Source organism: Thunnus maccoyii, chromosome 23 (genome assembly GCF_910596095.1).
Source record: "Thunnus maccoyii chromosome 23, fThuMac1.1, whole genome shotgun sequence".
Taxonomy (NCBI): domain Eukaryota; kingdom Metazoa; phylum Chordata; class Actinopteri; order Scombriformes; family Scombridae; genus Thunnus; species Thunnus maccoyii.
In genome coordinates, this window is record NC_056555.1 from 14,696,637 (window position 1) to 14,721,403 (window position 24,767).

Consider the following 24,767-nt stretch of genomic DNA (forward strand, 5'->3'; position numbering starts at 1 on the left):
TCTGTTACTGCAGCAACAAGCCTCAGTTCCATCTGATGGAGAGGATCATCACAGAGTTTTCCATCAACCATTCTCCTCCTTCTCCTCCTTCACCTCATCTCTCTCCCCCCACTAACTAATGTGTTGTTCCAAAGGCGCTGACAGAAGCAGCCTGTAATGGCCTTAATATTACACATGCTGGAAATGAGGGGAAATGAATTGTGCTGATTCTTGTCTTTTTCTTCCTTTTCTTGTCTCGCTCTCTCTGTCTTTGTCTTTTTCCTCCCACTTTTCCTTCTCTTCCTCCATCTCCGTGTGCCATTGACACACATATCTGTCTGTCCTATGCTGCATCCACGCATCATAAATTTGCTTAATATTCTTTGTATACCAGGAAAAGGGAAGCAGCTAATTAAAATTTAATAGAAAGTGCACCATGGAGATATCTTGACGTGCACAGTCACAGACACACAGGCTGATTACTAAATTGCTGTGCTTCTCTGTGTCTCTCTCTTCCCCCTATCCCCCTCCCTCCCTCCCTCTTTCTCTCTCAACCCAACCGGTCAAAGCAGATGGCCGCCCACCTAGAGCCTGGTTCTGCTCAAGGTTTCTTCACGTTAAAGGGGAGTTTTTCCTTGCCACTGTCGCCAAGTGCTTGCTCTTAGGGGAATGTTGGGTTTCTGTAAATTAAAGAGCATGGTCTGGACCTGCTCTATGTGAAAAGTTCCCTGAGATAACTTCTGTTGTGATTTGGCGCTATATAAATAAAATTGACTTGACTTGACTAAAGCAGTTCTCTTATAGATGGAACTTCTAGTGGAAGCAGGTGTAAATTGGTAAGAGTGCGTGTGTGTGTGTGTGTATGTATGTGTGTTAAAGAGGGAGACACATGGGGATGCTGAGAGTCATAAAGTGAAAAAGAGACTTTTAGGAAGAAGGCAATAAAAACTACAATTTACTTTGGTATTGTGGGAAAAAAAGAACGCTGGTTTCATTTACTAGCCGTACTTACTAACGCGTAAAAGGAAGTGTGTGTGTGTATGCTTGTGTTTGTGTTTGTGTGTGTGTGTGTGTGTGTCAGTGTCACTGGGGGTCCTTTCTTGATGGTGTGGTGCCGAGAGATTTTAATCTTATTAACAGCCCTTACCCTGTTTGGCAAATGGCTTTCCAACTGCTTGGGTAATGAACTGTTTGAAAGTGTTTTCAGCACACACCAACATACATCACTCAGACACATAGACACACCTTACGCTTTCTCTCCCCCCCCCTCCCCTCTCCTTTGTACTGAACAGAAGCCAGATTGCCAGCTGTCCTCACGACTCTTGACTCACCACGTGCACACATAAACGCACACTAACAACCAGCCGACAGAGCAGCTCACTGTCTTCTTGCAGACACAGCTTTTCTGTTTTGACACTAGATGCTTTAGAAGGGACATCAAACTGCACAGTGGATTTAGTACCTTGTCACCAGTTATAAATGAGCATCACTCGATCTGCTTTTAACAAATCCTGTGTGGGATTTTACCAAAATGTATCACTGCCGAGTGAATTATAGTTGCTATTATATTGTAGATAAGCCATGTTTTACAGCACTTATGAGGTATTTGTCATTTTCTCCTGCTGGCTGCTGCATCAACAGATGGATTCTTGAGTTTTTCAGCTACTTTTACTATTTTATCAGACAAGTAGTTTTTTGTCCAAACAGCACTGAGTGCCCGTCAAAGTGTCCACAGTCATAATTTCAAATTCAGCGAGGCATGTTTGTGGTTAATTTTCCACTGTGTGCATTACTTACTGGTCTACCAGAAGGGGTTTCTTAATTGAAACGGGGAGCTGAACCTAAAATCTCATCAGTCAGCCCACAGGAATTCAACAACAAGAACACGGTGACAAGTTTGTATTGGTAAAACTTACTTTTTTAGGTTCAAATGACCATCCATCATTATTTATACCCAATACTGGCAGTTCACATTGGGTACACTCAGGACACATCGGCAGTCTTATCACAGGGCTAATACATAAGTCAACCATTCACACTTACATTCACATCAACAGGAAATTTAGTCTACAAATAAACTAACCTGCATATCATAATTGCAAGCAAACTGCGAGAACAATAAAAACAACTAAATTAATTATATACATAGGTACTTTACTTAAATCTGCAGCACGGAGGTTTGCAATAATCATGCCTCTTTAGAAAGTACGAAACTGCTTCCCATTGAGAGTCACAGATGGATATTTGAAAGAGGGAGGCCTTCTGTTCAAAGCTTCTTTCTTCAACAAAGGATATGAGTGTTCTCTCTTTTTTCTGGTTATATGTTGTTTTTCCCATTAGATCATGTAACAAGGTGATTTGACTCAAGCTTGCAGTCAGTTTTCTGGGTCTAGACAGCAAAATGAGAATGCTTTTGAGCTGGTATTTTGCTGTGGTAAATGTGCCAACACTTAAACATTCACTGCACAAAGCAGAAAAACACTGAAAGGCACCATCAGCTAGAAAGACAAACACACAAATACACGGCACATTTCATTAGGAGATAAAACCGCAATTGAGTGCAATCTTTTTCCCAGTTTTTTTTTTCTTTTCTCTTGCCCCCGGTTAAGAAGTGAACCAATGTGACCCCTCATCAATATTGACAAGCTTTTTCATGAAATGAGCTCAGGGGTGAAAAAATGAACAAGACCTTAGAGAGAAATTGAGAGCAGGATGGGGGATGAGAAAGAATGCAAATGTTTCGATGACCAAGGGCGTTCCTTGTCAGAAGAAGGCCAACAAACAAGTATTATGCACGTCTATTCTTCACTCACGTCCTCAGTCATCACTCTTTGTATCTCTCCATCTCCATCTCATTCGTCGTACCCCTCCATTACTCTTTTAGGTCCTTTTCTACTGTTGAATCTCCGAAATGACACCACATAAAACACCTTGGAACAGAAGCTCCCTGAGTGCTCATTAATGCCTCGTTAGCATCGAGAATGATCATCTCAAGAAGGAAATTGCTCTTGGATGGGTGATGGACCTAAACAAATGAGATAAAAATACCTTTTCTTACCAAAGTGTCTTTTTACTGCGCCATATCAGAAATCACCAAAGATTTGAATCCATTTACTTTCAGCTCCCTCTGGCACAATAGAGAGCTTTTCCAAGTTTAACCCTATTTCTTCTGATGCTTTGAAGGACATAATTATAAATCGCTTTTTTCTTGCTGTCACACAAAGATTTGAACCTATCATTTTTTTTCTCAACCACAACACCTCCGAGGCCTTTCTTCAACATAACAATGTCAGAGCTACAATTATCTCTCTTCACTGTGTTGCTGCAGTCACAAAACAGCAGGAGCCACTGCGGTTGAGTGACTGGCATCTGCCCTTGGCCAAGGTGGCCAGCTGATGCTAGTAAAGGAAGGTTCTTTAGCCTGCAAGGAGCAAAAGTAGAGCTGAAACTTTTTCAGACCAATTTTGAAACTAAATTAGGTGTCACACGAAGATACAGGCTTATTAAAACATATGTTGTTCCCCGTGTTATATGGGGACCAAGAAAGGAAAAGTGAGAAAAGTGTTAAAAGTACCATACCAGGGGTTTTAGCTTGTCTATTCAGATTCAGATAATATTTTTTTTTGTACCAAATAATTAACTAAAACAGCTGGGCCAGATTCAAGGAATGAGTTTTTGGACAATAATGGATGTCAATGGTACAGAGAAATTACATTAGATTTGCTTTACTTGTCATTCAAGCTTTATGTATTTCATACACTTGGCAGAATGAAAAGCCATTTCTCATTAGGTGTATGTGCCAAGACACTTGGCATAACAGATACAAAACAACAGTCAGTTAAAAGAAAGTAAAAAGAGGATAAGGAAATAAGGAAATAAGCTCATTGTTGGCTTTGGTCTTTTCATGGGATTTGTTAACAATACGCAAATATGGAATATCACCTCTTACCCTTAACTTTAAGGAACACTTGAACATGTGAACAAGTGTTGTTTACACATTGAAAAACCACAGCTTTTATGTTCTTCGTAATCTTTGTTTTTCATGTGTGGTGGCCCATGTAAATTTAGTTTGTAATCCTAAACATACATGTCATAGTACAGTATGTACCTCAACTGCTGTCCTCTTGCCCTGACTTTATCTACAACTACTGTGTAGAGGCGTAACATTTAGTGTATCTGTAGTAAATGGGATTTCTCTCATAGCCAGGGGCAGCTAGTGGTGAAATCTGTTTTAGTGTGTGTGCATGAGAGCATAGTTGTGTGGCCTACACAATCTTCCACACACTCTCTAAGGTATTTGACCTGTTTACCCCGCAAGCAAAGAAAATTAGTATGTCCTGCATCCCAACACTCTACTGTGCACTACCTTACCTCCAACTTCCCAACAAGCAAACTGTGTTTTCTACGCAGGATTTGTATAATTTAATTGTATTTATTACAATTTACCCTCCCACTAAAACCCATATGAATATATACATATATGACCAAATATTGTGTACTCCTTAGTGAATTGATACTGCTGAGTCATACATCCTCTGCTGACATACACTGAGGATCCACCTCTTAGTATTCTGTAAAAAAGAAGAAATACAGACAGCTAATATGAAAACATGTACACACACAGTCTCTCCTCACATCCGTCTGGCATGTCTGACCTTTATGTCTAATGTTTTAGTCAGCAGTTGGAAGTGTGTGGTATTGACCAGTATGCAATCTCCCATTATGCTCCTTCTCTATCAGTATGTACTTCATGGTCCTTTTCAAATGGCCCATTGTGGCATTAGGTCCTGGTTAAGACCTATTAATTCTACACACATCTCTTTCCTCTTTTGGCTCTGTCAACAGTGTTTCATTAAAACAGTCTCAGTAGTTTGTAGCCAATGAATGTTTTCCCTCTGCCTTCAGCTCCCGGCGGCAGCAGGTTGAGGTCCTTGAAGTCCTTTTTAAGAAAATTGGGCTTGACAGCAACAGCAGTTAGTTTGGCTTTTTTGTTTTCCCTTTGTTGTTGTTGCTCCTTTTTTTTTTGATTCAGCGCCGGAATGATGCAAAACAGAAGAATATAAAGTGTCATTAACTTTTTTCTTTTTCTCCCCCTTTTTCCTTTTTCCATTACTATCTTTGCTCTTCTCTTCCACTTATTTTTTTCATCCATGAACTGTCATTCTCTCTTCACTCTTCCTGTCCCTCCGTGCAGGCAGTACTACGAGATGCTGTACAACACTGCAGATGAGCTGCTGAACCTGGTGGTGGATCAGGGTGTTCGCTACACGGAGCTGGAGTACATCAACGCCCTGTCCTTGCTGCATCGCAGTCAGACAGGCGTAGGGGACCTGAGCACCCAAAACATCCGGCTACAGAGGCTGAAGGAGATCATCTGTGAGCAAGCTGCCATCAAACAGGCTACCAAGGACAAAAAGATTACCACTGTGTAATGATAAAACAGGGCGGGGTTCAGAGCGGTTGTAAACATGTTGACTGGAATTCCATGAAAGATGACAATGAAAAGGGACAGCAGTTAGTTTTGCAGTCAAATTACCTCTGTCGTACACGTTTTTGTTTCATCTCCTCCAGATTTGTCTAGCAGATAAGTGAGTAAGGAACGATGGAGCAAAAACTCGCAGGACAGAGGCTATTTGAGACTTTGGTTAGAAAACATTAAAATAGAAGCTTTTCCTAGACTTAGTTCATAATGTGTGTGAAATATGTTGATGAAAAGTGTGTCTTGCCTGATGTGATGAAACGCATTGTATTCGAGGGCTGACACAGATAAACTTTCTTCCAACTCCGGGCCTGCAGATAATATATATATATATATCTCAGTCTGTGCTGCACTGACTCGCTCTAATTGGGAAGGGAGGTGACGACCAACACGACTGCATACTTCGCAAGCCTGGTTGCCTATGTATCTATGTCATAAGATATTGTCAATTTACTCTTTTTAAAAGACACAACAAATTCAGCAAGCGCACGCCAACTCCCAACAATCCCGCCCACCCCCCCTACTCACCACGACTTCAACTGCAGATAAAAGGCGATTGTGTTGGACACTCACCCGAACTTGGGCCCCATCTCATCTCATTTTCCTATTAGATCTAAACTGCTGCTCTCAATTACACCTCTATCTCTCCTCTCCTGGCAGCCCCATGGGCCCACTGATTCTGTCTGCAATAACAGATGCCAGATTAGACTGTCTGAATGAGGCCACATCTTCCGCCTGCTGCCAATTTGGGTTGGTCCCCAAAGATTTCCCTAGCCGAGAACTGTATCATATCTATGGCTGTTAAAAATCTGTTTATCTGTCTTTTTTTTTTTTTTTTTGTCAAATAGTTTGTGCGGTAAACCTGTGCGGCTAGTGTGGGAAGTTGTGAGTTAATTATTTACAAATTGGACAAAAGAGTGACTCAGTAATGAAGATATTTTCTTTCTGATTTCAGCTAAAGTTAGCAGGTTGTTTTTTAATCCTTCTGTAAACCCACAGAAGGATTTTAAATGTTATATTTCAAGTCCAGCACACCACAGTGGAATGACTTTCACTTTTTGTGTTAAGGCGTGTGTGTGTGAGAATACATTTCATTAGTCCAGCTCTGTAAACGTAAACGATGCAATTTTTATTTTGTCGTACCCGCTACATGCGCTCAAATCTTTAAGTGTTAAGTCATTTAAAGCTAAAACTAAACATAAAAACTCAAGAGACTATCACAAATCATTCCCCTCCCAGCAACCCTCCCTGTTTTTAGTTCATTAACTTGGGAGAGAAGTACTTAACGAGAGGAGGAGAGGAGAATGGGAGCCTTGTCAATACAGCAGGCCCAGCGCTGGTCTCCCTGAAGCCCACAGAACAATCCATCATAATGACACATAGGCTGGGATCGATGGGAAAACAACTGTGGAGCTGCTGAGGGGTTTGCCTACCACTCTGAAACGTACACTTGGTGTAAAATGTGAAATCTGCTCACTCAGCTGATGACTTTAGAGCTACTTTTGTAATGTTATACATGGGAAACTTTAATACAATGTTAATTGACTGTGTCATGTCACACTATTATCAGACTGTACACACTCCCAAAACCCATAAAAGTCCAGCGAGCATATGTTCTGCAATACATATATTTAAGTGAACCACTCCTGCTGTCCATGCTGTTTTATTAATTAATGAATTATGTAACATGTAATAAAAGTTCATTTTTTACTCGGAGGCCAAATTTAGTTCATGCACCTCTACTACATTTGTTTTCGCAATAGATGTTTATTTTGCACATCTGTCCGATGAGAGTAATTTTAATGTCTCTGGTAAGAATGTACATCGACGCGTGTTAGTCTTTAACAAGTTTAAACATCAACATTGCTCCTCTTGATTGTTGAGTGTCATCGTATAAATGCCCTGAAATGTTTGTCTACTCTAAATTAAGCACACGATTTGCCAATGCATACACTAATATACTGAAAAAAAATAAACCATCCAAATTCCAACCTTGTCTTGTGTATTTTGTGCAAACAGTCATATTTTCCACACATGACTGCATACTGTAGTCCATCACTATTTTGATGCACTAAAGATGTACCCCATCATATCCTACGGAGTGTGAGACGGATCCAAAACCAACACTTCGAGGATGAAGTTGACCTGACAGGTGTGATGTGTTATGTGACAAGGTTTGAAGCATGAGTTGTTAAAGTGCAGCATACTGGAATCTGAAAAATAAACAGACATCGTGGCAGCATGCATGCTTGTGTTGGTGTGTGCATAAATCCAATTCTTCTGGAATCTTTTTGGCACTGTCATATTTGCAAACCCTGGTTGTGTTATCAGCCCTATTGTGACCACTGTCACGGATCCATGAAGGTACAATCCAATAGTAAACAAAAGGGCTGCACCACCCCTGAAATGTACAACAGGGCATTAGAAACTGCTGCCACTCACTAATATGCCTTTTTTACTTCAGACATTTTGATTTGTTATAGTTGGAAAGGCACAGATGTCGCTAACAATGGCTTTGTTATATTCAAGAGTCCTTTTAAAAACAGGACACTGAAACTGAAGTAGCTAAATGGAACTCAGCCATCGTTAGTTTTATTATTTACACCTGAGCTCTTCCTACTGTGACGTCAGAATGTCTATGCTGGAAAATCAATCGAGAGGTCTTTTGATACTAATGTTAGTCATAAGCTAAATTCAACTTAAGTTATTGAGAAAACAATTTGACCACAAGGTCCACTTATTAGCTGATCTTCTGGAGTGTTACCTCAGAATTTTAAGTCTGCTGCTTTAGTAATAAGGTAAGGACTGTAAACAGTGTAACTGGCTCGTCTTTTTATTTATGATTCATTGAGAAACAAAACAAACTGCTTATACCTGCTTTATACCTGTAAGTAATACTTCTACTATAACTACCTCACATTTATGTGGCTGGGATGTATGTATATTTAAAGGTTTTCACTTAGTATGTTACTTTTTACTTCTTTACAAGTTTCAACAAGCAGGCCTGTCGAGTTGCTCACAATCCACCATCGCTCTTGGGTGCAAGCAGACTACATGACCCATAGTTCCTTTCACCTTCACTTCTTTTAGCGTTGCTAAGCGACGACGGGAGGCAGGCGACGCGTCTTGTTAAAACCTAGTGTTAACTTGCTAGCTAACAAGCTGGGAGACGGATATTCAAACTTTTACCTCACAAATTCCTGACTTTAACTGCTTTGGGATTCACCCTAGTGTCATTTCTCGCCGAGCTTTCATCATGAAATAATGAAGGAAACGAGTCGACAGTTTTCCTCTGCGTCGCCTAGCTGCTGCTGTCCCCCAGGGTCCCTCACAGACGCTCGCTTAGCAGAGGCACCCAGCTGCCAGGAGCCAGAAGAAAACGAAGAGATGGAGGTAAGGAGTAGCTACCACACCTCAGCTAGTTAACAGTTAGTTAAGGTGCGTCTGCATACCTCTTAGGAACTCTCTTTTCAGTTTCTCTCATTTTACTGTTTTCATGACTACAAGTTGAATGATTCAGCGTTTAAAAAAAAGGCAGTAAATGTATTGATGGATGAAAAACTTGGAATAAATCTCCACATTTGTTCCGTTATGCAACAGGTTAAGCAGGTAACCTTGCACAAGAGGTCTGGGGATGTGAAACAGCACTGCAAGGTCAAATAGTTGATTGTTTGCAACATGTACAGTAATAGCTGCATGGACGGCAAAGATAGTGTTGTGCAGCCTTTATAGGCATAGTCTGTGTGTGGATGTGCTGCATGAAAATGTGCATTTGTGCTTGTAGAGGCAGGAAGCTGTGACCACATGCTTATAGTGGCCTCATGCCATATGCCCTCTTCACTCCAATTTTGTAATTGCGTTATTATTGCAGGGGAACTACTGCACTGCTGTAAATGTTGCAAGGCCTCCACGGCATATACCAGCTTATTCCATTAAAACACTACATTTTATTTATTTATTTATTTATTTATGTCAACAGAAGGATGGTGTTTTAACTGCTGAGGTGGTGTCCAGCTGTGTATCTCACCTTGGACGCATTTGCACTGGACTGCAGTACTTCTACCACCACCTGTCTCTGCCTGTAAGACATAGCTACACGCACAGACTGCATTCATAAATGACATTTATTTGGCTTGCATGTGTATTTAATGTCTTATCTACCAAGACAAAGCAATCCCTGACAAATCTGTTTACAATCACAATGTGTCTTGATGTTATGTTGGCAATGCCCTTTGCAGTTTGAATTTGAGATTGATTTAGACTAACCAGGGTTTTATGTTTCTTTACTCTAGAGTCACAGTCTTAGAGACGTCTCCATTTTATGCAATTATGTCTATCTTCAAAAGCTGGAACTGCCACACAACAAAATTAAAGGTGACTTTTTGTTAGAATCACATGACCTGCATCTCCTCTCTTCCTATCTGTATGAGGCTCTGGCTGTTTTGCAGAGGGATACTGTATAAAAAGATATAATTAACACATTAATTTACATTACTTTTTAAATTCTTTGATAAGTTACTCAAACTTTTGTCAACCGCTAGATTTATCCTGTGTGAGCCACATGCCTTACCTCATCATCTTGGATGCTTCTCACAATCAAATCTCCAACTTCTTTGGATTCCAGCCACCCAAGAACCTAAAGGTATAAGGCAGGACCTTGAGCTGACAGTAAAAGACAACTCTTGATTGGTGGCTCGGGCCTCAGTCTCTATTCCCTCAAGATAGGCCTGGATTTCCATAGCCCATCTGTAGTCACTTTTAATATGCTTACAAGGCATTAACTGCCCTTGAATGACAGTGAACTTTGCCGAATAAAAAATTCTTTTCCATACTCTATGGATTTAGTTGAAGAATTTCGTTAGTGAGATGTATATTAATGTGGTTTTTGTTACTTTTGTTCACAGTGTGCTACTTTTTTTTTTTTCAGGAGGTCAATTTCTCCCACAACTGTATGACAAAAATGAAGGATTTGTCTGCCTATACATCTCTTTGTAAACTGGACCTGGACCGTATCCTGTCAGTCACAAACCCCATAGCTTCTTTCTGTACCTTTTAAACACATATGACAATGTCTCTAAAAGTACACTATGTCAAAACAAACATGTATTCTTAACATGCTCCATTCTCAGACAACAGCTTCAGTGAGATCAGTGGTCTTGAGCGCTGTTGCAAGCTCACCCAACTCAGCTTGGCACACAACAAGATCTCAAAGATCAACGGCCTGGACAACCTGCCTCTCACAGACCTCTGCCTTGTAGGTTCTCCTGTATTGCGGTCATAAAATGTGATAAACGAGAGTGCACATTCACGCAGAGATGTAAATACAGTACACATAAACACAGGTTTACAAACATGCATTTGAAGCTTGAACCTCATTTGTCTTTCTTTGCCATCGCTTGGCAGCTTGTACATTAACATGTACAGTATGTCATCACTTCTCAGCGGGATGATTTCCTCCTTGTCTTGTCTAGTATCTACACACATACACACACTCAGTGGGAGTTATTTTGGAGTTCTTGTGCCCTGTATTTCACCTTATCTATGTTCAATTTCACCTGTTCCTGTGTCTCTCTATTCTCTCCTCTCTGTCTTTCTCGTTATGTCTCTGTTTTTGGCTGCATTTTTACATTCAGTAAAACCTTGGCCCCCTGTTCGAGAATCACCATATGGTCCAACAGCAGGCCTTTTCTCTCTTTCCCTCTCTTTCTGCTTGTGTGTGTGTGTACACGTGTGCGCACATGCATGTTCTGTCTTTTATCAGTGTTTCCTCATTGTCAGCAGCCATCGGTCCGGCTGTGTCTTCCCCTGTCTGTAGCTTTGCTTTGGGACCAGCTGCTGGTGTTTGAGTAAGCCTGGACCAAGTTCAGCGCACACACACACATATGCGTACTCATACACACTTTGTCCGTCCAGCATCCATCTAATCCCATCCCTGACCCCTCTACCTCTCATGCTGCCTCCCTAAACAGCACGGCCCTGTCAGCCAGACTGTTTCCCAGCCCATCACAGCACTGACCCAGAGCTTCAAGGGACCATCGCAGTCACCCACCCCCACTGACAGCAGCCCTCTGCCAGGCAACATGCTTGGCAAGAGCAGGGCGAGGTGTGGCCAGACGGCTTGATAACAACTTTAGTCAGTGGAATGAGGTGCAAAGTAGGCTGGAGATCCTGACAAGAGAGGAGTGCTCAGGTCTGGTTCTTTAACTGGTTTATGTGCTGCATTAGCACCTCACCAGCTGTTTGGCTGTCAGTCCTCACCTGTCAGGATCTAGCAGAGAGATGCAGGCCTGCCACTCAACTCACTACTGAGGGGAAGGAAGGTTCAGGCACCCGGCAGAGCGACCATGGCATGTCATTAATATTGATTAGTGGGAATCATTGACTGTATATAAAGTAGAGGTGGTGGTTGGAAGCCATTTATGTGAGCGTGCATATGCATGATTATCATGTACTTGCCTCTTTTAAATGTGTCCTCTCTCCTGTCTGCGTCCAGAGGGGGAACCAGATGGAGAGGATCGAAGGGTTGGAGAATCTTAAGACTCTGAAAGTTCTCGATTTGTCCCTGAACCGTGTTACCAGTCTGTCTGGCCTCCAGAACCTCCACCTGCTGGGCTCCATCAACCTGGAGAAAAACCTGGTATTGATCTGGGGGAAGCTTTAGAAAGTATCAGCACTGGATTACAGCAGAAATACTATATGTCAGCCTGAATCTAAAATGCAATTCAGCTAATTTATGAGATTGAAATGTTAAATACAAATACAGATCTGCATCACACATTTACTGAAATTATGAATAGCCTACCCTATGAATAAACAAAGTACATGTATTGTATAGGGATTTTTCAATTTTGGTATCTGAAATTGTCTTTAATCCTGAATAAAATGTATATCTAGTATTAAATATATTGTCAAAATGTGAGTAGAGTGAGTACACTGGCCAGTTTGGAAATTCTGGTCCGGGTGAATGAGTTAAAATGTCACACAAGTGACAAGTAGAGAGTATGCCCTTTCTGCCACTGTCTGTACCTTTGACATTGACATTTTAACATTGAAAATCAACTTTGACGCTCAACAAATTTAAAATTTTGATAAATGCGAATAAACTATTACAGAGAGATTTGTGTTTTTGTTTCAGATAACAGAAATTCAAGAGTGCAAGCACATTCATGATCTTTTCCTGTTGAGGGACCTTAATCTTCTGAGAAACCCTGTACAGGTAACCTAAGCCTATACTGACCACAACCTTGTACTACTGTGGGAACATTCCATTGCATTTGCTTATACTGACCATGGTAGAGATCCATTTTATTGCATCTACTCTTTATGTGTTCTGTACCCAGCCTGTAAGCACTTAAATTTCTATGACTTCCATCTGTACATTTCTTGGTAAAATTGATGGTGGTTCACCAATGAAACACAGAAAACATTTGTGCTTTATGTATAGCTTCACAGCATGTTTTTTGTAATATTGGCCATGTGAACCTGATGTGGTAGGAGCAGCCAGATTACCGGCTGTCAGTCGTCTTCCTCCTTCAACATCTGATGGTGCTGGACCAAGAGAAAGTCACAGCTGAAGACAAGGTATGAATAAACATAATGATTAATCTTCAGGTAATTTCATGATCAGAGGTTCAACACATAGCTCAAGACATCAGAATACTACACTGATATCATAGCTAGAGATTGCCACTAACCCAATGCAGCTGTCTTCATTTTCTTGGATGTGGGGTGGTTTATGATGCTCGGTTACTTACCTTGAATCCCAGGTGTCATCGATAAACAAGTATGACCCTCCTTTGGATGTGGTGGCAGCCAGGGATCACATGACCCACCTGGTGTATCAGCTGATGCAGCCTCAGGTTCTCTATGATAGGTTGGTACGAACATACCATATTGTTTAATATTCCCACGCCTGAACTGTCCTGTGTAGTACAAATCTGAAGTTAAAACTGCCCAGCAGATTGTGTTCATGTAACATTAACTATTTATTTCCATTAATGTAATATTAATGGAAAGTGATTTTAAAAATGTTGACTGAGCCAAAGCGCTGAAGCGGTGTTTGGGAAGTGCGCTTTAAATGCGAAGATTTACAAACAATCAGAACGTGATGATTAGTCATAATCATAGATATCTTTTATAATCAGCTACAGAGAAAGTTGTTTTTCAGGCATGAGCAGCACTTTATCTGCAGTGTTTCTGTATTGCTCATATTATCTATTCCCTAAAAGAAAGAAAAATGAGTTCATGTATCAGCACTTTTTGAAAACATCCATCATCAGCAAATAAAACGCTGCAGCTACAGTCAATTTACCATTCCCCTCTGTGCCTCCTAGAAAAAGCACATCCATATTGTCCACAAGGCTCCTGTTTATATTGACTGTAGGAGTGGCTTTCAAAAAATGACTTCTTGGTTTATTATACTTCTCTCCTACCAAAGTCTTGCACATCTTAGGTAGGAGAGATAACTGAATCTGAAGCGGTGAACATATCTGTAAGGTTAAAGTTCATCAGAAACCTGTGTTTGTCCAAGCAGTACTCTTCCCAGTGCAGACTCTCCGTATCCTATGCTGGTGCTGACTGGTCCTCAAGGCTGTGGGAAAAGAGAGCTGGCCCACAGACTGTGCCAAGAGTTCAGCGAATACTTTGCCTATGGGTCAGTCTCTGCTCTATTTGAGTACACATATCATCACTGAAATGTTAAATGTTGAAATTACTTGTCTGCTCTGTGTTTTTTAAGATGTAGAACAAGTTACGTCAATGGGAACCTTAATGCTTTCCAAATAAATCTACTCTCCAGATCCTGTAGACAGTGGAATCAATGGTATGACAAGTAAAACAATAGTTTTCGGTCAGTTTGCTCTTTTTCAGCTTTCACATAGTGTCGTGTAATGCTGCCCAAGATATTAACCACACTGTCAAGTGTGGTGAACCAAAACAATGACTTGAAAGCTGCACAGGCCTAGAAAATAGAGTGCTCTCACTGGGACTGACAGCACTAGCAACCCTAATCCAAGTTTTGATATAAATGAATATGTTATATACATATTACATCGTGAAAAAAGGAACCATATGAGCCTGGATACATTACATGATGAACTGGGATTTTTTTGTAGCCTATCTTAATACAATACTCACATGCCATATGAGTTATTATTCCCTGTAATCAATCCTCCTGTCCATACTGACTGTGAAGTGATCCCTTTGTAGTGCAACTATGGCATGTGAGTACTGTATTAAAAAAGATTTGACAAAATCCAAAGCAATCCTTTAAATGCGGGGGCCAAACATATGCAGCAGTGTGTAAGTCAAACCTACAGTATATCTATAGGTAATGATATATTCCTGGCTCTCATCAAGTGGTTGGATTTACTGTCTGGAACATTCCAGACACACAGGGGTCTTGTTCTGGCTCTTAGCCCCTCTACCTGCCGTGTTTAGTGGTTGCAGGTCCAGGATTTTTCACATAGTTAGACATCATAAATCACAATGGCAGGATATGTTGCATGAAATGTCCAGATTGAGTGTTTCTGTGCTTAAGTGTGTGCGCTTCCTGTCTGTTCCCACAGAACCTGTCATACCACAAGGGGGCCTTACCTTGGAGAAGAGAATGGAAGTGATTATCATTTTGTCAGTGAAGAAGACTTTCAGAATATCATTCACATGGTGCGTAAGCTTGTCATTAAGCTTTTTTTTTGTACATCACAGACTCTAGGATTGACTATAAAATACAGGTCTCAAGGTTATTTTGAGTTCTGCACTCAAAATAATCTTGTGCGCTCGGTTTCATAAATCATGCAAACATTAAAACTGAAGCATGAGTTAATTAAATGTACGCTGGGATTTTTAAAAGGTTGAAAAGGTGCACTTGATTCATGTAACTGCAAGTTTCAAATTGAATTCTCCCACTGGCCGTAATGAGTTGAGTACTTGAGATAATTAGTTTTACTTGAATGGATTTACTATACTTTAACTGGCTGATATTTTGTTTAATAAAGATACATTTTAGTTGGACTGAGCTTTTTATGGCTGTATTAATTAAATTTTACTTTAGGAAAAGTTATTACAGCATCTTCTGCGATGCTTTTAACACCATCATATGCCAATATTGGGTCAAAATTCCACAAAATACACCACTTATTGCCAGGCTCTGATTTCATCTGCATGGTCTGTTTGTATTTGTGTTAATCAATAGCAACTGACTCTCATTCATTACACAGACTGTATGTTGACATGTTTTAAATAAAACCAAAGCATCAAATCAGTGGACTTACAGTTTTAGACTTTGAAAAATGAGTCCTGAGGCCTGAGGTCTGGGACACATTTGTTTTCTATTTTGTCTCTCGTGTCAAGCTGCCTGTGGGGGATAAAGAACAGAGGTCTGGGTCATGTAGTGATTTACACAGTGAGGGCTTTGATGCTGGTATTGATGCCTTCTGTCTTCTCTCTACACAGGAGGTGGATCAGGTTAACTTTACAGTCTGTCCCTTCCTCTACTTGATTTGTTCATTCTTCTTCTTCTCCTTCCACCCTTCTGCTGCCAACTTCTTGGTTTATTGCCGTCCAGTCTTCCCCCTTCTTACTCTTCATTCTCTCACCTTTCATGTATCAGCTGCCCTCTTCTTCTTTCTCTCCCCCTCGCTCCTTCAGATGTGCTTTTCAGTAACTATGCAATCATAACCTCTTGAATCCACTTCTTGTGACTGTTCTTACACAAAATTAATCCCAATCAGCAGTCCTCAGTACTTATTATACTCTTCAATGTGCTGTAAACACAAGGAAGGGGCTGCTGTGTAATTTTGTTTGAATAGCTACCAACTCTGGTAATATGGAATCACAAGAATTATGTTTATAATTGAGTGTTTGGATGCTTTTCAGTGACCTATTTAGGAAGCTTGAGGCACAAAAACAAAATGTTTGAGGGACATGGTGTACGACATCTGTAAATTATCAGTAAAAAGTAACAGCTTTTAAATGTACTGATCAATTAATGGATTTAATGGATTTTTTCTATGTTATCATTGTATAACACAGCCTTTCATGCTGTATGCAGTTTTCAAAATGGAGAAAAAGAGCACAGCGAAGTTAGTCAGTCTCCTGCTGACATAATGTTCACTGCTACTGGCTCCACATGTGGTCATTTAATCGACAGGCCAACGATTTTACAAAATCTGCGCTCTCTAATGGCTGTGATTTTAAATGCAGCAAGCAACAATAATATACTCAAAACATGCTTAAATAAAATAATACTTCAAGAATAATACTCAAAAATTACATTTGCAGAAACAACAACACAATGACTGTGGTGAAATGCATACAAGGTAACTTTTTTTGGGACTCATAGCAAGTCATTCATTCATTGTATTTATAGGTTCAAATTCTATTCTTGTTGTTTTAGTGATGTCGCCACATGTATTTGGCATGAGCCATAAGCTTGTTGAGAGTTATAAATTACGCTGTTCAAATGAAAATTCCCCAAATGAAGACAGACAAAAGGTCAAGGGTCATGTGTGAGAAGTAACCAAGAGAGAGAGATTTTTGCCCTGACCACCAGGTCAAAAGTTCATGTCACAGGTGAGCAAATGACTTCAGGTTGTTAATCTTGACTGAACATGCTGGGGATGTGTATGCCGATCAATTATTATGTCTACTTTAGGAGATAAATGTAGCTCATTGCTATGGTAACATGAAGGCAATAAAGTGGTGCAATAAAATGTTCTCTCATTCTTCCCCGTAATAACTGGAAATTCCCTTTTAGGGTAAGTTTATCCAGACCATGCAGTACGGGGGTCACAGCTACGGTCTGACCAGAGATTCCATAGAGGACGTGGCCAGAGAAGGACTTGCCTGCTGTGTGCATATGGAACTAGAGGTACATATGGAAAACTTGTGCTTGAGAGGCTCATACCATATCTGGTCAGTAAAGCCACTACACTGACATACAGTACAGTGAAGATGGAGGATGTGCCAAAAACATGTTCTGCATATATGCTACAAAATGTTAGATAAAGTTTCTAACACACTGCCAGTGAAATAAAAACAAATATATGCATTCTTCACAAAGCCCTGAAACAGTATGTTGTCTAAACTTTAATCCTTAAACATCTCACAGTTATACAGTTATTAAATTTACAGTAAATGTGAGAATATGTTTAGAAGTTTGCTTGTTTAGGGGAACTGATCAGCTCTTCAAATAGAATAAACTTAAGCCATCTTCAGCTAACCTAATCTTCTGGGAAATAAACTTAATTTTTGTGTTCTGATCCACCAACACTCCTCAGCTGAAACCCGCAGGGAGTCCTGATGCACATCTAACATGATAAGACACACTTTTGCTTTATGAGCAATTTCTTGAAAACTCAGTAATTTTTTTCTTGTTAGACAGTTATGTAAAACAGCTGTAAACCTTTCAGCATAAGTTTTGTTCTGCTGGAGTGTTATTTAACTAATGCAGGTATTTAAAATATCTGTAAATTTGCTTCAAAGAGCAATAGTGACAAATTGTTTTCACCCCTTGGGGTAGTGAGTGGTAGTTGATATTTTCAGTGATTCGGGATAAGACACACATACTGTTAAATACTACATAGTTTTTACCTCTCTGTGTAGCTTAGTGTGTTTCCAGTGGATTTCAGTTGTTAAATACTCTGTTTCTCTTCCCAAAGTCTCCATAGCACAGTGTGGATTAAGGTTTCGTGTTGCTGTGAATCACACAGTTCAAACAAAGTTTCACTTAACAGAATATCAAACCCTCTGTCACAGAAAAGCAAACTGTCTGTCTTTACAGGGTGTGTTGAGTCTGAAGAACAGCCACTTTGAGCCTCGATACATCCTGCTCATCCCCACCCAGTTGGAGAAGTACACGGGCCACCTGAAAAGCCGCGGCCTCTACACCCCGGCACAGGTCGACATGGCCGTGTCACGTATAGAACTCTACGCCAACTTCAACAGGCAACGGCCAGGCTTCTTTGATAATGTTATCCCCTGTGGTAAGACATGGCTTGAAATGTATTCTTTCATGTTAACAGATGATATTAGCTGTTATTTCAAGTGTGCAGTATAGAATATAATAATGATAGTTTAATCCCCTCTGGTGACTAATCAGATCCATTGTACTAATTGGTTAATTCATGTTTAATTGTAGTACAATGTGTAATTATAAATATTCACAATTAATTTTTTAACAATCATCCATTTTAAGCTAAGAAAAAAAACACTTAATTGATTCCCAGTGGAGATTTTTCTTTCTCCTTGTTCAACCTTTGGATGTGGTGTTAGCAAAAAAGAAATGTGAAAGTCTGGTGTGATTGGTTTGTTCATTTGTCATTGTGGTTCCTTACAAATTTAAAAATACCCTGGCTTAGTGCAGTGCATGTGTCATTGGTACAGCCTTAGATAAATTAACACACTTCACTAAAATCCATACACTACACTTTAAATCCAATTACTAGATGTATTAAGGGCACATAGCCGCAGAATAGCTGTGTTTATCATTCCCTCATGAAAGCACTCAGACATTTAAGCTGTTTTCTTAATGAGATGAACATATAGGGAGCGCGGGACACTCATCACTTTTATGCACCGCTTGATAGAACCTCCTTATACTAAGGTCATCATCCCCATGTCTTTGATTCATTACTGTTTGATAGAATATGCATTGGCTCTGTTCATGAGCACATTTTGTGTGTGTGTGTGTGTGTGTGTGTGTGTGTGTGTATATGTGTGTGCTTAGATGACTGGGAAGAAGCCTACCAGATGCTGGGGCAGGTAGTGAAGGATTACCTGTTGCTCGATGAGCAGGGAGAAGGAGAGAACAACAGCCGAGCGTCTCCAGACAACACATCCACAGGTGTGTGTTTGTTTATTTGTTCAGCTTCCCCGTTAGCAGATTCAAAGCATCAGGGTGCTAATTTATGAATCAAGGCGCAGGATGCAAAGTGCAGTCAAGAGTGCCTTGTGCAGTCTTTTTCTAAAATATAAATGCCTATTAATTTCACAGCATGTAGACAGAAAGGTTTTAATACTCTAGTGCATATTGTATAGGGGCTTTATGGTGGCGTTCAGTTGGATTTGGTGTCTAAATAGATCAATAATGTCACTGAGTATAGTTTTGTTTTGAGTTTCTTTTTGGATCTTTTGGACATGTATGTATGTCTGCCCCTACATGGTGCATTATCTGTTTATGTGCATACGTGCATACACAGTCTATGCATCCTTTGCATAAAGGTCCCTTGTCTGAGACAAAGGTTGACAGTTGTGAGAGAAACACATGGTCAAATCTTTGGTAGTCAATCCATAATGGTGATCCTAGGTCACACTGTGACTCACATGCACCAGCAACTGATGTGGAGCTTAAGTGACCAAAGACAAATTCTCACAATGTGACTGCTGCTGTAACCCACGTCTACAAACACTCGTTCTCCTTAATGCATTCATGGCACACAAAAACCATAGTGATGGATGTGAAACTAAAAAGAACTTTGATCTGAATCTGACATGCCTCACATTGATATCTTACAGTCTGACTCAGATTGCAACCAAGATTTTATCATAGGCATCTCACACGATGTGACATGCGATAAACTTACACTCTAAATGCGCCTTAAGTGTGTGTGCTGTGAACAGCCATACCATACAAGGTACTGATATACAGTGTCTGCCTCTTTCTCTCCCAGCCTCAGGTCACGGGCCAGAGGAGAGGCCACCCTCAGACCTGTCAAGGTCAGGATCAGGCACTATGTCACTCTCTGCAACAGCTCTGGATCCCTCAGATCCCTCCTACAGAAACTATTTTACCAAGATCCAGGCACAGCTCAGCCCTCAGAAGAGCCCTGCTGTGAGTTACATGATGTCTGATGAAAAATTTATCGGTAATGAAGCTTGTAAGCGAATGCTAAATAGACATCTAGAGTCAACCAAATTTATGGTAAAATAATCCCCAATCCTCTAACAGGAGGCTGCTTTCTTTCTCATCCCACTACCATACATCATCACTTCCATGCCCCCCTTGCCTTCCCTTTTTGCCCCATTCTCTTCCCCCCTTTAAATCACCCTCCACATCATCTTTCCTCTCCTCTTTCTCATCTGCAATTCTTGCTTGTCTGCCCTTCCTCTCACCTTCCCACTTCAACTACTCTTCTTGCTTCTTGTCTTTAACTCTCTACTCTGCAGGAGCTGGCTTCCATCAGGAGGCGTGAGCAGCTGGTGAGAGAGGCTATAGTGGGGAGGAGTCCAGGGGTCTACAGCCAGCTCTTCAAAAGGTTCATTATAAGTGGCACGCACTTCACTGCACTCTAGAGCTTAATTTAAAGTGGACTCTCTCAGCTGGGCCAAATTGGTTTAATTTGAGCACTTGTCCTAACTGCATTTTGATGGTTTGTTTTGGGTTATTGTTTGACCTTGAGGGTGAAGTGGCAGGTGCCCAAATTATTTGAATTAGTTTGCTAATGTGATGGGGTTGTGTAGTGCGCTCTCTTCTCAGCTATTCTAAAATTCACCTGTCACCTGTTCACAGCTTTAATCTGAATTAAACAAAGAATGAATGGCTGTACTTGTTTTGAAAGTCAAAATTCATCTTTTGTAACAGATTATGTCCTTATAAGGGTGTAATTGCTTTTCCATATGATTTATAGCGGTGAAGAAGAATGATTAAATTTAGTCCTATTTTTTGTTTACCTCAGCTCTGCTCAAACAGCACCATCATCACTACTGAGTCATGATCCTGGTACCCATTTTAGTGAAGACAGTAGGTAAGTACACACACACACACACACACACACACACACACATACATTATAGTTGTATGATTTAAAATGAGGCATGACAATCTAGAGAAAGTCTTGTTGTTTCCTATAAAACAATCTCAAGCTAAAGATTTAGAAGCAGAAAACTGTATTTGTAGTGGTATTCTGTATTATTCCCTTGGGCTCCTTTTACAACATATGTTCACTTTTATATAGCTCATTTTACTGGTACTGTAAAAGCCGTGCACAAACACTCATTGAGTACACACAAATACACCCACTCATAAATTCAGATTTTATGGCTTTTGCTGATTTTTTGACTCCCCAGTGTGTACACTTGCTTAATAAACAGGCTTACCGCACAAATTGGCTGCAAATATGAATTTAATCAGTCAGACGTTGATATAGTATGTGTGTGTGCATGTCCACACAATTTATTTCAGTATCTTTTCTTAGATTACATTTTAGATACATTTGTGCTCCATTGAAATGTATTTCATGTTCTCAGAAGGCAAGTTTCACCAAACTTGTGGAAAATCTTCAAGCTCTGTCAACGTGGTCAGAGTGATACATACCCACAGTATGTACAGTTAGCATTACTCAGCCCTTCAGTATTTCTATAGAGGATTCCAGGCATCTAGGTGCTTGTTAGCGCCACTCTTCATAATAGGGATGTGTCTCTACTTGTAAGTGTCTATCTCACTTACTGTAACAGAGGATCCTGTTGTATTTTTCGTTTTGGATTTTTGCATTGCATTGTGAGTTTGTGAGTGTGTGTGTGTGTGTGTGCGCTTGTGTTTACATAACCGAAATAAATAACATAAACCTGTACCTGTTTGTTAAATGAGTACCAATCATCCCCGAAGTCACACTATTGAGGCATTCGAGCAATTAATTCCGTCATCATCGAGCACCATCATGGAAACACTGGTCCCTCTTTGTGTTCCCCCTTTTCTCTTCTTATCTGTCTCTTTGTCATTCTCTCCATTCCTTCTTTTCCTCATTTCACAAACAGCTCAGATGAGTCTCATGCGAGTTCAGTGCTGTCTGTACCCAGTTCAGCCGGGGCCTTGTCTGGCTTAGTGGAGCCACTAGACATGTCTGTCCAGGGACATACCTTGGAAGGTTTGTTGTTGTTTTTTTTATCACTTTAGGGAATTTCTATTTATAGAAATATAGAGAGAGCACAGAAAACAGAGACAGATGGTATGCATGCTATTTTTTGAAAGGAAGAGATAGTTTAGGCAAGTCATTTATTCTACTATTATTTTTATGTTACAAGTTTTAACACTATTTCATATCACCTGTATTTTTCACATTTACCTTTGTCATTTATTTATGAGTTTTGTGAGTACATCATCAGAACAAAATCGGATTACAGTGTTGATGTGGCTTTATATCTGTGCTTGTATCAAGTCAAATATTTTCATTTCAGACCACATGACATCTGACCAAACCCCCAATGCTGCCCGCCCAGGCACAGATCAACTAGCTGCTGTCACGACTCCCTCTTCTGAAAGAAGGCCCGGATCCAACGTCAAGCCCATCCTGCCACCAATCCCCACTGGACGCAAGACCCCTGCAGCACTCAGCCCGGCTCCCTCACCCAGCCCTAACCCAGCGGGAAGAGAGGAAGCAGAGGCAAACAGGGAGGGATAGCTTTTAAGGGTTTTTGAAAGTCTGAAAGCAAACCAAGTTGGACATATTCATAATTAAAATGCTTTCAACATTAACAGAAAGTGTCTCAATCAGTGAAATTCTTTTTCTTAACATGAAACAGTACTCAAACTATAAGCTCTGCCTCAAGGTAACATCACAAATCTGAAGAGTCAACCGCAAAATCACAAATTTGTTGCTATCATACCACAAACTACACAGACTGATGTGATACGCCCAAACCAAACACTTGAGGTTTCACTGTCAGCACTTGCCTTTTCCTGTGATCTGTTGCTCGTGCCACAACACGTCTGGATCGTTTGCACTTGCTATATTCTGTATGCATGATAAATGATGACATTAATGACCATATATAAGGTCACTACAGTTTAATTATAAGTAAAGTTGTACTCTTCCTCTTCATATAATAATGGGCTTACTGGTTTACATAATGCTGACACACATGATGATGCAGTTGCCACCTGTGTGCACGGAGACATTGACACTCACACAGATTGATGCGTTTGTCAGTCAGTCATGCTGAAATAAAAAATAGTGTGTCGAAGCAACCAGCTCTATTTGCATTTTAACCATAATATGTACAGATTCATTATGGCAGCTGGAAAAGTTCATGTCTTCAAAGTACATGGTGCATGTTATGTCTTATAAATGCAGCATTAATTTTCCTGACAAGGAAGTGGCATTATATTTCCTACTCTTCAGTAATCTCATCAAATTGGATTTGGCATTGACATGTTGATACTGATCATTTATGTGTAGCGTGGAGCTCTTGTCATGGGATGATAAATACATCATTAATCTTTATCTCTTCTGATGGGATTATTTATTCAACTGGAAATGTGCTCATATGGAAGTTGTTGACAGTTATTGAACAGTGAGCCATCATAAACAAGTTAGTGTCTGTGTGTGAGGTTTTTTTTTTTTTTTAGCAGTTATTGTGTGTCTTGCATACAGTATGTGCACCCGTATGTTTGCGCATATTGTGCTCATTTTTGATTCACAGTAAATTAACATTGTCATCTGTCACAGATGTATGCATTGCTTATTTAACTGGTGCCTCACTGGTCTGCTTGTAGACGCATGTGCGCGTACAGTATGTATGCTCTGTTATCTGGGCTGTACGTGTGTATGCGGCACTTCCACACACACAAAACACACCTGGCCATCTATCACTGTCTGTCTTCCTCTCAGGCAGCAGATGTTGCAACCCTGTCATAATTCTTTGGCTGTTTGAAACCAGACAGTGTCTTTAGGGCCCCTGAGGTGTAACCTACTTACACTGCAGTCTGCACCCCTTACTATAGCTCATCATGGACTAACGTGTCGTCTTCCTGTGCATTAACATTACACGGGATGCAACTATGGCCTTGATGAAGGTACGCAAAAGCCTGTTAAAAGAGAAGTAGAGATGAGATATTGAGTGACTGGGAAGTCATTGAAAGTGTTGATGTGTAATCACATTTACCCTCTGTTTTCCAGACTGCTATCATACCTACCATTGTCCCAGCTTGTTAATCTATTTTTGATGCGTCTACATCTGTTACTGTCTTTGTGCCTACCTCATTGCAATGTTATATTGCATGACTACATCATCCACTGCTGCCCACAAATTTTGAACTGAAAGAAAAAGTGAATGAGTACTGTATATTGTAAATCTCATGGTTACAAATTATCGTTACTCTGCCCTCTGATGACAGTGATGTAAATCACTGTTGCCTGAAGCACATACAGAAAAGTAACATCTGTAATGGCAATAGCTCTCTTCGCATCATAAACCATTACAAAACATTGTCCACAGCAGAAAAAGCTTATTTAAACAGCATCTAGTATGTGTGTATGCACTGTCTACCGAACCTCTTGTCTTCACCAGCTGTGGAAAAATAAACATGTCACAC

The 24,767-nt window shown here is 40.3% G+C and overlaps 2 protein-coding genes across 7 annotated transcripts in view; both read left to right on the top strand.

The window, feature by feature from the left end:
• exoc4 (exocyst complex component 4) overlaps positions 1–7,446 on the top strand; it is a 129,007-nt gene extending 121,561 nt beyond the window's left edge. For both annotated transcript variants that reach the window (XM_042403262.1, XM_042403263.1), the window contains exon 20: positions 5,174–7,446. In XM_042403262.1, the coding sequence (XP_042259196.1) occupies positions 5,174–5,411 (238 nt within the window). In that variant the 3' untranslated portion in view covers positions 5,412–7,446. The remainder of the gene's footprint in view (positions 1–5,173) is intronic.
• Positions 7,447–8,081: 635 nt separating this feature from the next.
• On the top strand, positions 8,082–23,802 carry lrguk (leucine-rich repeats and guanylate kinase domain containing). 5 transcript variants are annotated; one of them, XM_042402769.1, is made up of 21 exons: positions 8,082–8,256; positions 8,707–8,851; positions 9,438–9,539; positions 9,751–9,832; positions 10,000–10,100; positions 10,386–10,467; positions 10,588–10,712; positions 11,952–12,095; positions 12,594–12,674; positions 12,953–13,039; positions 13,225–13,331; positions 13,992–14,111; positions 15,025–15,121; positions 17,214–17,327; positions 18,240–18,441; positions 19,185–19,301; positions 20,128–20,288; positions 20,624–20,712; positions 21,133–21,201; positions 22,211–22,320; positions 22,631–23,802. In XM_042402769.1, the coding sequence occupies exons 2-21, from the start codon at positions 8,723–8,725 to the stop codon at positions 22,852–22,854; spliced, it is 2,343 nt and encodes a 780-aa protein (XP_042258703.1). In that variant the 5' UTR covers positions 8,082–8,256; positions 8,707–8,722; the 3' UTR covers positions 22,855–23,802. The 5 variants fall into 5 exon arrangements, 4 of the variants coding, with proteins under 4 accessions (XP_042258703.1, XP_042258705.1, XP_042258702.1 ...); XM_042402771.1 differs by having other exon boundaries at positions 8,764–8,851; XM_042402768.1 differs by lacking the exon at positions 8,082–8,256 and having other exon boundaries at positions 8,448–8,851.
• The last annotated feature ends 965 nt before the right edge of the window (positions 23,803–24,767 follow it).